General features: G+C 34.7%; 1 protein-coding gene across 1 annotated transcript; it reads left to right on the top strand.

Moving 5' to 3' along the window:
• The first annotated feature begins 1,952 nt into the window (after window positions 1-1,952).
• On the top strand, window positions 1,953-6,711 carry LOC110937625 (origin of replication complex subunit 5). Its single transcript, XM_022180072.2, has 4 exons — window positions 1,953-2,954; window positions 3,884-4,300; window positions 5,978-6,299; window positions 6,402-6,711. Exons 1-4 carry the CDS (start codon window positions 2,128-2,130, stop codon window positions 6,450-6,452), a joined length of 1,617 nt encoding a protein of 538 aa, XP_022035764.1. The 5' UTR covers window positions 1,953-2,127; the 3' UTR covers window positions 6,453-6,711.
• Window positions 6,712-12,573: the final 5,862 nt, after the last annotated feature.

Genomic DNA, 12,573 nt, shown 5'->3' on the forward strand with positions numbered 1-12,573 from the left:
CAATACGGTATGGTATTTAAAGGTAAAAATCAATAAATACAGGTATGGTGCTAGACCGGTGTCGAACCGAAAGTAACGATTCTGAAAACGCCAAAAGGTGGGTACCAAATTGGTACCGAAAATGATTTGGTATAGTAAATTTTGTACCGATACGATACCGGCTCGTTTACAGGATTTGATACGATTTGCTCATTAATATTTTAAATATGTAAGTTAATTTTACATACTACAATTCATTCATTACAGAAAAAGACCAAAAAGAAAGCAAAATAAGTTGTTGTGTATATAAAACTTCATTCAGACAAAATACAGTTTACTTACTGTGTGTATGAAAAGTAATCCAACCGGTACCGAAAATACCGTTAACGAAATCCCCAAAAGTGGGTACCGGTACCGAATATACCTAGTATGGTACGGTTCGGTACCAGTCGGTACTTGTATGACGCCGGTATTTGAAGGTAAAAATCGGTGAATACCCGTGCAGAACCGGTACCGAAAATACACCGGTTTGGTAAATTTGAGACCAATACCTATATCCGATACCATTTGCTCATCTCTTAATAATGTTACTATTCATTCCATTCTAATTTTAAATAATTCTAATCTAATTTTAATTTAATAATAAATCAGTTTTCATTTTATTATATATAGATTTAATAATAAATTTCTAATTCTAATTCTAATTCTATTGTTCATTCAGTTTTCATTTTATTATATATAGATTTGTTGGCTATTTATGAAATTACATACTAAAAACAATATAAGAGTAGGCGAAATCATTGTTGGAGAAGGAAGGTCGGTTACTAATGTGGGTGTATAGTCGTTCGAAACATCGCCCCGAACATGCAGTTTAGGGTCAAGGGGGACCAAACTCGAGGGAGACTCGAAAGAGTCACGAAGATTTGAGGGAGGAAGGGAGTCGAGCAGTCCTTGCGGTGGTGGGTGGAGCGGGAACACCACCCCATTTTCGGTGTGAATGAGTTGTGAGGAGATCCGAGTTAACACCATTAACTCTTAACATCTTCTTGTCTGTGGCTTTTTCCTACCTCAAATTAAACACTTAAAATGAGTTTCAATTGCATAACACGTAAACACACTTAACAACTATAATCACTAAACCTTTAATTAATAAAGTGTAAATTACAAAAATCGTCGTTTATGTATGTCACTTATTACAAACTGTGTCCTTTGTCTTCAATAATTACAGAAAACGTACTCGATGTTTGCAAACCCTTGCAAGTTATGTTCTTTAGCCCTAACTCAGTTATTTTTTGTGGTTAAATCTGGCCAAATGGACCTCACATGAGGGTATTTTGGTCATTTTACTCTCATGTGGGGTCCATTTGGTCAGATTTAACCACAAAAATACCTTCATGTGGGGTCCATTTGGTCAGATTTAACCATAAAATAGGGCTAAAGGACATAATTTGGAAGGGTTTGCAAACACCGAGTACGTTTTCTGTAATTAATGAAGACAAAGGACACAATTTTCAATAAGTGACATACATAGGGGGTGTTTGGCCTAGCTTTTATTTTTTGGCTTATGCTTGTATTTTAAAGTAGCTTATAACTTATTTTCTATCATTTGATAAGCTCTTTTTAAGTGTTTAGATTACCTTATAGCTTATTGTATATCATTTGCTCTTACACAATCTTCAAATAAGTTTCTTCAAATTAGCTTATATAAGCTAATAAGCATAAACTTAAAAAGCCAAATCAAACACCAAGTTAAGCTTATTTTGTAAAAAAGCTAAAGTTTCTTCAAATTAGCTTATATAAGCTAATAAGCATAAACTTAAAAAGTCAAATCAAACACCAAGTTAAGCTTATTTTTAAAAAAAAGCTAAAAAAGGTAGCCAAACACCCTATAAAAACGATTTTTGTAATTTACTCGTTACTAAATATGATATTTACAAATAAAAAAAATAAATAGCATTTACTCGCTAGCAACAACTCCCTCCTCGAACTGGCGGGAAAATTCTCATCCCCAATTATTAAAATTAGGGTTTCATCCAATAAAAACCAGAAACACTTCTCAATCTAGCCAATTAACCAAATCTTTTTGCTTGTCTGATTCTCTACCTACTCGATTCAGCTTCTGCAAACTTGTTTCTCAAAGAAAAAACAATGAGCAAAGAAGAAACTCCACAAGTTACAAGAAGAACAACAAGATTATCAGCAACCCACACCCCAAATGCAATTCAAAGCCCTACAAAAAGCATCAATCTTCCACCACTCTCGCTTCACAATCTCGTGTATGGAGAACAACAAGAACCCCTAACTTTTGATGATCTAATTTCCAGTTTACCCGGAAGAAAAAACCAAATTTTTGACCTTTTACGCCTCTTAGGTCCGGTGAATTCCCCCATGTCTCCGATGTTCGTATACGGTTCCGCATCGACCGGTAAAACGAGTACTATTCTTCGGGTTTTTCGGTACTTAAACCGGCCATTTGTGTACTCTAGTTGCAGGACTTGTTACAATGCACGCCAACTGTTTGATAATATTCTGAACCAGCTTTTGCTTCATAGGAAGAGTGAAAACAATGGTTATTCGAGTGCGAAGAAGTGCGAAAAGCCGGCTGACTTTGTTAATCTTTTGAAGGAAGCATTGGTGGGTGTTGTAGATGGTTTGAAGAGATCTTCTAGCTCAAAGAAGTTAAATGGATGTGTTAATGGAAGTATGGTTTACTTGATTTTTGATAGTTTAGAGCTTGTTAGAGATTGGGATAAGAGTGGTACAATATTGCCACTTTTGTTTAAGCTTCATGATGTTTTGAAGGTTAATGATGTGGGTTTGATTTTTATTAGCAGCTCCTCGCTTGATACGTACCATTCGGAGACCGGTTTTGTTGATCCGATATCGGTTTATTTCCCTGATTATACAGAAGAGGGACTCAGGCAAATCTTTATGAGAAACCAAGCGAATCCGAAACTCCGATCCGCTTTTCTTGAGTAAGTGATATAGTTTCATATATGAATTGCTGTTCTCTTTTTTGATATCATTCAATATAAGTGTTGGTAATCACTTTTGAACATAGTTGTCAATAGCGAGCATAGCGATCGCTATAGCGCACTACGTAGCATATAGGTCTAGGCTCGCTATTAGGGTTGCGATAATAGCGACTTTTTTATTGTTTTTTTTCCAATATAAACAACAATTAAATATAGCTATAAAATAGTTGGATTTTAGGTTTTTGTTAAATCATCATCATCATCATACTCAGTAAATCCCACCAATAGCAAAGCTAAGGTAGGGTCTGAGGAGGGTAGATGTAGACAGCCTTACCTCTAACCCGTAGGAATAGAGAGGCTGCTTCCTGTGAGACCCACAGCTCCATTGTAGTTTTGTATCAAGCCTTGGACCTAAGACACATAACACTCAAACAATCGGGACAGAGACTGATTGGTGCATGTACCCCCGTGTCATTCAGCTATCAATGTCACCACATGATGCATGATTAACCATCCGCCGCTTTTAACGTTATTTTCAAGAGATTAGTAAAATAACGTTAAAGTTAGTACCATTTCACTCTTGCCCCCCGAGCGCCCACACATATATACATTATATGTGCACACCGCAAGCGGGGTGTAAAATAGCATATATACCGGGGTGTTTTGATATAATATACGTATAATTTTTTTTCTAGTGTATCACTTTTTATAAAATAGCCGCCCGTTATTTGTTGCTATTCGCTATGTAGCATATAGGTACCTTATTGCTATTCGCCATTAACAACTATGCTTTTGAATGCTAAACTATTTTTTTAATTGTTAACAGAATAACTGCTAAACCTTTATTATACCTTTTTGATTGAATTTGAGGGTGCGCCATATGATTACTAGAAGTATGTTTTTTTAATTTTGGATCTTATGTTACACAGTGTGGTATTGAAGCCTTTCTGTCGAGTAACAAGAAGGCTTGACGAGTTATCTACTGCTTTATCACCGTTATTCAAGAAATACTGTGAGCCATTAGACGATTTAAATGTTATCCCTGATGAAGAAACGAAGAGAAAGTTATTTAGTTGTCTTCAACCTCATATCGGTCCTGCTCTGAATGAGATATTGGGAGTCACTTCTCAGTCATCTGTAGAAGCTGGAATAAAAAACAATTTGAAAAGAAAAGGCGGCTTGAAGAAATTCGGAAATGATTCTATTGATGATATAGACTTCCATATGTCTACTTCCGCAAAATATCTTCTCGTTTCTGCGTTTCTTGCTTCTAGAAATCCTGCTACCCTTGATGCGTCGTTCTTTGATTCAACTGGCGGTTCTGCTAATCAGAAAAAGAGACGAAAGTAAGTGCTTTCATAAGTTCTTGATATTGAGTAGTGTGGTATCATTAATATAAATTCTTCATAAATCATTTATATATATATTCTTGTTTCCTTATAAGTCAATTTCTGTTTTGGAAAAACAAACTTGATTGTCCTAGAAGGCTTATATCGTTTTCATGTAGAACTTGATTGTTGGATGTATGTTACTAGTTCAAATTGGCACGAATTAGAAACAAACTTTATACTTTGATCCTGATTGTATCAACAACTATAAATTAGACGCAAAATAGAAAGCAACTTACATGGTATCACCAATTTTGCAACCATTTTTTTATTACCGATTGCAGCAGCCAATGATTGATACACACATTAGGGTGTGAATTTCTGACACGACCCGTAAACACTACCTGAACCTAACACAAAATTTGTGGGTTTGGGTTTAGTCTAAAAGGTTCGGGTCAGTTTCGGGTTGAACCCGCAAACCTATTTAGCTAAACAGGTCGGGTTTGTGTCAACCCGGGTTGGCAGGTTGACCCCTTTAACTCATTTATATTATATTATATTATTTCTCTTACAATTTACAATATGTTTTATGTCACAAATTAAATTGGTTATGTATTTTATTCCTTAATTATAACTTTAAAGAGAAATTGACATAAGATTTTATAATTAAAATGTAATTGTTTTATATAAATTTGCATTTCTTGTAGTAAAATTTTAATTTTAATATATGAATTTGCGGGAAAAAAAAACTTAAAAATTAAGAAAATTTGGATTGAAGGGGCCGTGTTAGGATTGAAGGGGCCGTGTTCGGGTCAAGCCGCAAATATTCGGGTCGTGTTTGGGTTCATATGTATGACACGATTTTCGGGTTCAGTTCGGGTCGGGTTGGACCTATCAACCCGCGAACACGACCCGTTTAGCACCCGTTGATCTTCTTATTGCTGATATTTTAAACTTTAATATAGTTAGTGTATGTATACATGCCACATTGAATCTAACACGACATTTAATAATTATTTTATAACTTAAAAGGTTATCATTTCTCAAACTTGCATACATGCTATCTCACGATGTGACTCGCATGGAATCAACCAATGTAGCAATTTACTGGTGAAGTTATTTACAATGAGGTTGGTTGCTAAGACCATTCGGTGTGGAGGGGCATGAAAATGGGGCATTATGCGACATGTGGCAGCCACGTCAACACACGTCAGAAAGGGGGCGTGGTGCAAAAAATGGAGTGGGGCGGGGGTGTGAAAGAGTGGCACTATTCGACACGTGGCACACACTTATTATTATTATTATTATTATTATTATTATATACTAAAATAATATAAAAAATCTATTAAATATAAATAAAAAACATTAATATTAATTGCATCAAATCACACGTGGCCACGTCGTCTCCCACTATGCCCTCCACGCCGGTGGAATTCTGGCCGCCCCTTCAACAATGCCGGCCTCCACGCTGTATCCGGGATGGTGTGCCCGGCGTGGAATGGCTTCCACGCCCACACCGTATAGTCTAAGATCAGTAATCAAGTAGCTGTACGTCAGTTTCTATTTTGTGTCTAATGTAAAGTTAGTTGCTAAAATCGGGGAAAAGTGGAACATTTGTTTCTATTTCGTGCCGTGTGCCTATTTTACTTCGACATGCTGGTTCTTATTTTATTTTAATTATTATTTAATTTACAGGACTTCTGAAAAATCGAAGGATTTGAAGGAAGCTTCAGAGCAAGAACTGTTTATGAAAGGCCCTGGAACTTTTCCTTTAGAAAGATTATTAGCTATTTTCCAGTGTATCGCGTCAAGTGACGAATATTCACTTGAAAACGACGAAGATCCACAAGAAACAACAGGTTTAGGTGGTGATTTCGGTGAAAACAATCTTATGTCTGATATTCTCTTGCAAGTATCAAGTCTTTGCAATGCTAATTTTATAACCAAGGGTGGAAGTTGTCCACTAGAAGGATCCACCCGATATCGGTCCACAATTAGCGAGGATCTTGCATTAAAAGTGATATTCCTAAACTTATTTATATGATTCTTTATAAACATTTTTGGTGGATTTTCTTTAATTTTTTTTTTTTTTTTTTTTTGTATTTTGTTTTATGTACAGGTAGCTAGGAGCTTGAAGTTCCCGCTTTCAAAGTATTTGTACAGACGATAGCATGCTAGGAGAAAGCTGGTTACAGTCTCTGTTATAAACCGTATCATGATTCGACCTTTAAAGGTTTGCTATATCATTTCTTGAAATATTTTTTAATTTTACGGAGCTTATAGCTGTATTAATTTGTCACTGCTACATGTTAGACATGTTGGTGGTCTGTTTTGTACCTTAAGAACCGAGTTATGAAACCCTATGTTCTGTTTGGTAACCTACATCAGTTTCACTGTTGAAATACAAGCAGATCAAATGTTTTTTTTTTCTTGATATAGGGTTGGTAGTGTTGGTCAACTCTCCCTATATGCCTTTGGTCAAACTTGTAATAACCAACTCTTTTGGAAAGTAGGTTATTGGCCTGAATCTTAATCACTAACAAGTAACATGGCATGTGTATGAATGGATTAATTTGGGTTATAAATTGTAAATGGGGTTTTCTGATTAACAATTTCAGTCAAAGTCTATATATGTTTATTAATTGAGTAAACTGCTAAAATCATCCCTGAGGTTTGACTCAAATTGCTAGATCAGTCCAAAATCAACTTTTTTTGCTAAAACAGTCCCTGAGCCTAGTTTCTGTTGCTATTTCAGTCCAATAAATTAACACCGTTAGAACCTCCGTTAATGAATGGGTAAAACTGCTAAATCCGTCCCTGAGGTTTGATTCAAGTTGCTAGATCAGTCCAAAATCAAGTTTTTTGAATTTGTTAATTATAAACTTATTTAGGTATATAATTTTTCTAGACTTGCATTAATTTTTTGAATTTGTTAATTATAAACTTATGTAGATTATAAACTTATTTAGGTATATAATTTTTCTAGACTTGCGTTAATTTTTTGAATTTGTTAATTATAAACTTATGTAGATTATAAACTTATTTAGGTATATAAATCATTAATATCACAAGATTATAAATTTATTTAAGGTGGGTCTAGTTATAGTTATATTTATGTTCGTTGAATAAATCATTAATATCACAAGAGAAAAAAATGGTAAATGACAGGTTCTTAATGCATCAATACTTGTACCAAATGCATTATATATTTTCTTAAATGTCTTAAAATTTAAGATAAATTACAAGTCTATCCTAAATATACAATTTAAATTTGTGTTTAGTTATAAAAATATAAACAGAATGTAGCTCTTTTGGAGAGCGCAATTTTATTTGACCTGTCTTAAACACTGGTTTGACTCGAACCCGTTTTGACTCAAACCAAAATAATCCTTTTTATGAGACCTGTTCTGGCACGACATGTTGTCCGACCTCACCTGAATGATAAGTATTATTAAATAAGAAACCACTTAATTAAGTAGAAAAAATGAATAAAAGAACTTTATAATACAAATATTAAATTAAAATAATTGATAAATATTAAACATTAAATATTACGAATTAAATAAAAACAAATAAAAATTATGTTAATTTCTTAATATTTAAATTTACATATAATGTTTGTATTTTTCATAACTAAATATTGTTTAAATTAACTGTTGTCTTATTTAAATCCTTAAATAAATACTAAATATTTACATGGTAACAACAACAACAACAACAACAACAACAACAAAATAAAATCAGTATTTAAGGCTGGGCCGGTTAAATTACGCTCTTCAAAAAAGCTACATTTATATTTTTAAAACTAATTTTATTTAAATTAAATTAAGTATTATCTTATTTAAATACTTAAGTATATAATTAGTAAACATTTAATGATAATAATAATAATAATCAAAATAACTAACAAATAATTTTTCAAAATAACTAACAAAAGGATTTTTTTCTCTTGTGATATTAATGATTTATATACCTAAATAAGTTTATAAGAGTAAATTACAAAACTCGTCCTTTATGTATGTCACTTATATCAAACCGTATCCTTTATCTTCAATATATTCAAGAAACATACTCAATGTTTGCAAATCCTTACAAGTTATGTCCTTTAGCCCTAACACAGTTAGTTTTTATGGTTAAATCTGACCTAATAGACCTCACATGAGGGTATTTTAGTCTTTTTACCCTGTATTAAATATTAATGTTTAAAAAATAAACCATCTCTCCTCTGTCTCTCTCCCTCTCTCTAAAGACGGTCTCTCCCCACCACCCACCAACCTCGCCTCCGCATGTGACCATCAACCACCCCCACAAACACTAGTCAAAATTAGATTTACACATGATATCGATCAACACGACACAGTAAACTGATAAAAACCTTCAAAAGGACAATCAAAATCATCTGAACGAGTCTTAAAATCAACAATATCATCAGGTTCAACACAAAACCTTTTACTAAAACGCAGATCTGGTCGATCTGGAGTTCAATCTCGCATTCAACACATGAAACGGAATCGAAGTCAGAACCTCTTTGACGCCGGAAACTGCAACATCGTCGGCGATTCTTATATATCAAATGCGGCGATCTGAACCAGAGGATGCGGCGATTCTTATAAAGAGTGGGGCAGTTGTGGGGGTGCACTAAACTAGGATGCGGGGATCTGAACCAGAGGACGACAGCTAGGGTTTCGATCCGAGAGAAAGTAAGAGGGGAGGGTTGGGCGTGGGAGTTCTTGGTCGCCGGAGTTGGGTGTGTGTACGGCGGTGGTGGTCATTCTGGTGGTGGTTGTGGTCTTGCAATTAGAGAGAGATAGAGTTGGTGTGTGTGAGAGAGAGAACAATATGGCGGTGGTGGTCGGTCTGCTGAGGTGTACGGCAGTGGTGGTCGGTCTGCTAAGGTGTACGGCGGTGGAGCTTGTGTGTGTGAGAGAGCGAGAGGGTGTGGTGGCAGGTGAATGTTGAAGATGATTATGATTATTAATTTTAGAGTAAATTACAAAAGACAGGGTAAAAAGACTAAAATACCCTCATTTGGGGTCCATTAGGTCAGATTTAACCATAAAAACTAACTGTGTTAGGGCTAAATGACATAACTTGTAAGGATTTGCAAACATCGAGTATGTTTCTTGAATATATTGAAGATAAAGGACACGGTTTGATATAAGTGACATACATAAAGGACGAGTTTTGTAATTTACTCAGTTTATAATCTAAATAAGTTTATAATTAACAAATTCAAAAAATTAATGCAAGTCTAGAAAAATTATATACCTAAATAAGTTTATAATGTAAATAAGTTTATAATTAACAAATTCAAAAAATTAATGCAAGTCTAGAAAAATTACATACCTAAATAAGTTTATAATTAACAAATTCAAAAAACTTGATTTTGGACTGATCTAACAACTTGAATCAAACCTCAGGGATGAATTTGGCAGTTTTACCCATTCATTAACGGAGGTTCTAACGGTGTTAATTTATTGGACTGAAATAGCAACAGAAACTAGGCTCAGGGACTGTTTTAGCAAAAAAAGTTGATTTTGGACCGATCTAGCAATTTGAGTCAAACCACAGGGACGATTTTAGCAGTTTACTCTTATTAATTTGTGTTTTACTCTATTTTTAATGCGTCAAAGTTTGTTAAGATTTATTATTTAACTAAAAAAAAGTCGGGTTAACGACTTAACGGGTTGAACATAATTTGAAGTGTATTCAAGTGCGTTACACCTCTTGATCTGTGTTAACAGAAATAGGTAACAATCATGTGTAACATAATATTAACAAATATATATATTATTATCATTGTAATCATTAGTTGTTTAAAACCCTACTCAACCGGTTTTTTAACCAGTTATATTTGTGCAGATCAGATCCGGTTATTAATAACAACACCAATGACTTGATACAACTATTGTATGATCGATTATGTGTGCAAAGTAAACTCCATTGTTTTTTGTTTTGGTGGTTTGTGCTTCCATTATCGTTGGGACATTTCCAACCAAACATACCATGAAGTAATATTTATAGATTGCACATGGCATGTGATCTACATTTTTACTTTTACTCACGGCTCAACCTTTTTGAGATAGTTCAAGTGGATTAAAAAATCGGGGTTATTCTCAAAAAAAAAAAAAAAAAAAAAAAATGCTTAGGATGGTAACATGTGGAACTGACGATACATATTTTTTTTTTCATATGATATTTAAAAGGCACACATGACACATATCGAGCTTGAAGGGAGTTTTAGTGAAAAGAAAAGTCTTTCTTTTTTTGAACGACAAATAGGTAACTCTTCCTAATATGTTTATTATTTGCTCTTTTTGTCAAAACGTGAAAATAAACGAATGTAATCGTAATCACCTATTTATTTCCAATTTGTGAAGATGCAAAAAAAATTTAAAAAGATAAGTAATTAAAAAAAATAAGTAGCTGTTGTAAAAGAAAACAAGAGAGATTTAGAGATCAGCGAGTTGTAATCGGAGAAAAATTATTTAATACAAAAGTAGTGTATTAAAGCCATAACAAAATTTGGGGCCCGTTAAATATGGTAGCTCAAATTTTTGCTCATTTTTCTTAATGTAGTCGAGAGTCGCTCATGTTAGTCAGATAATGTGTATATATTTATGATTGTTACAATCTTAATTGTGTATCATATGTGTATATGTTATATGTTGATGCAACAAATAATAGACCAAAGATAGTAGCTTAGCTGGTTAAGTAAAAGGGTTGAAGGCTTCAACTTTGCCTAACGCAGGTCCCCCCACGTTTGCAAGACGTGGAGAGAGGTTCACTAGTTTGATTTTGTGATTTGCTAAAAGGTCCTCCTTTGAATTGTGTTCAGATTCGGGTGAATTAGCAAAAGGAATGTGTGTGTTGATTGTGAGAGAAAGTATCTTGCGAGAAGCAAGTACTTGTGGTGTATGACCAGAGATTTCGGGAAATCAAGGCTGGCCAGGAATGTCCTCCTCAGTTAATGAAGTGTCAAATTTATAGGAGAAGACATTTCTCGAAGGGGAATGTATTTGACTAGTGACCATGCTTGCAGTGGGGGTTTTGCCCTTTTTGGGGGTTGAAGGCTTTGACCTGTGGGTAAAAGAGTGTGTTCTATGTGTCTGTGCTGCTTTTGCGACTGGTGAGTTGGTGAAGCAATCCGGAGATGTGACTACTTACTGTTCCCGTATTGCTTTACTTCATCTCCTCAGTTTTTCAACCTTTGAACCATTTAACCCTTTGAGCATTCATGTATTTAAGTCATCTTATTTAGTCTTGGGCTACCTCCGTCATCATTATATATTGAAACCATACTTATTAAAGGTGCTAGGCGCACTCATGGCGTATAGGCCTCGCCTGGGCTTAGACGTAAGACGCGAAAAAAAAAGCGAAGGCCTAAGGAAAAAAAGGCGAATGAAAAAAGATTGAAAATATATTAAGTGTCAGAAATATAATAATATTCTTCAAATACAATAAACCCAAAACCTATTATATAACATTTAATATCATATATTTAGCACCAAAAGATTTAAAATGTTAGTGTATTGGTGTAGAAAAATAGTTTTCCTTAGATAAAAGTTGAAATCTAGCTGGAATGTTGCCGAATTTAGAGAATTTGGCCAGAAACTCTTGGAAATCTAAGAATCTCGCAAGGATTTGCGCATGAACCATCACCTTGACAATTAAAGCGCATTTTCCTCAACTTAAAGCGCAATTATCTCACCTTGCTTGGAAAACGAGCCTAAGCGTGAGAGGTGATGGGCGATGGCTTCCAACAACTATAAGGGTGAAGGGGGTGCTCACCTAATAGGTGAGTCCCCTCTCTTACGCCCAACCAATCCCCGTGTGCCACGTCAAGTCCCCTCTTAAACTCCCCTAACACCCCAATTTGATGGCGCCACTCCCCTCTTAGGTGAATTGGTTTTTTTTTTTTAAAAAAAAAAAAAAAAGGAAATCATTGATTGGACAAGCCCCTTCTCTCTCCTCCCTCTCTCTTCGGTGAGCCACCACCGTTCCTCTCTCCTCTCTCTACTCACCGCGTCGATGGCAGCCCCCCCTAATCGGTGAAGGGGGTCCCCGAATTCACTCACCGACTGCACCCCGTGCAGCCTAATTGAAACATATTCAACTTGTCAGATAGTATTATATGATATTCTATATATCCAACTATAAAACTTACATTTTAATATATCATGCTACAAAACTTATATTCTATTGTAGATGATTTATTAGAAACGTATTCAACTTGTCACATATATGATATTCTATATATCTAACTATAAAACTCACATGTTGATATATCA

This window comes from Helianthus annuus, chromosome 4, assembly GCF_002127325.2.
Source record: "Helianthus annuus cultivar XRQ/B chromosome 4, HanXRQr2.0-SUNRISE, whole genome shotgun sequence".
NCBI classification, from domain to species: Eukaryota; Viridiplantae; Streptophyta; class Magnoliopsida; order Asterales; family Asteraceae; genus Helianthus; species Helianthus annuus.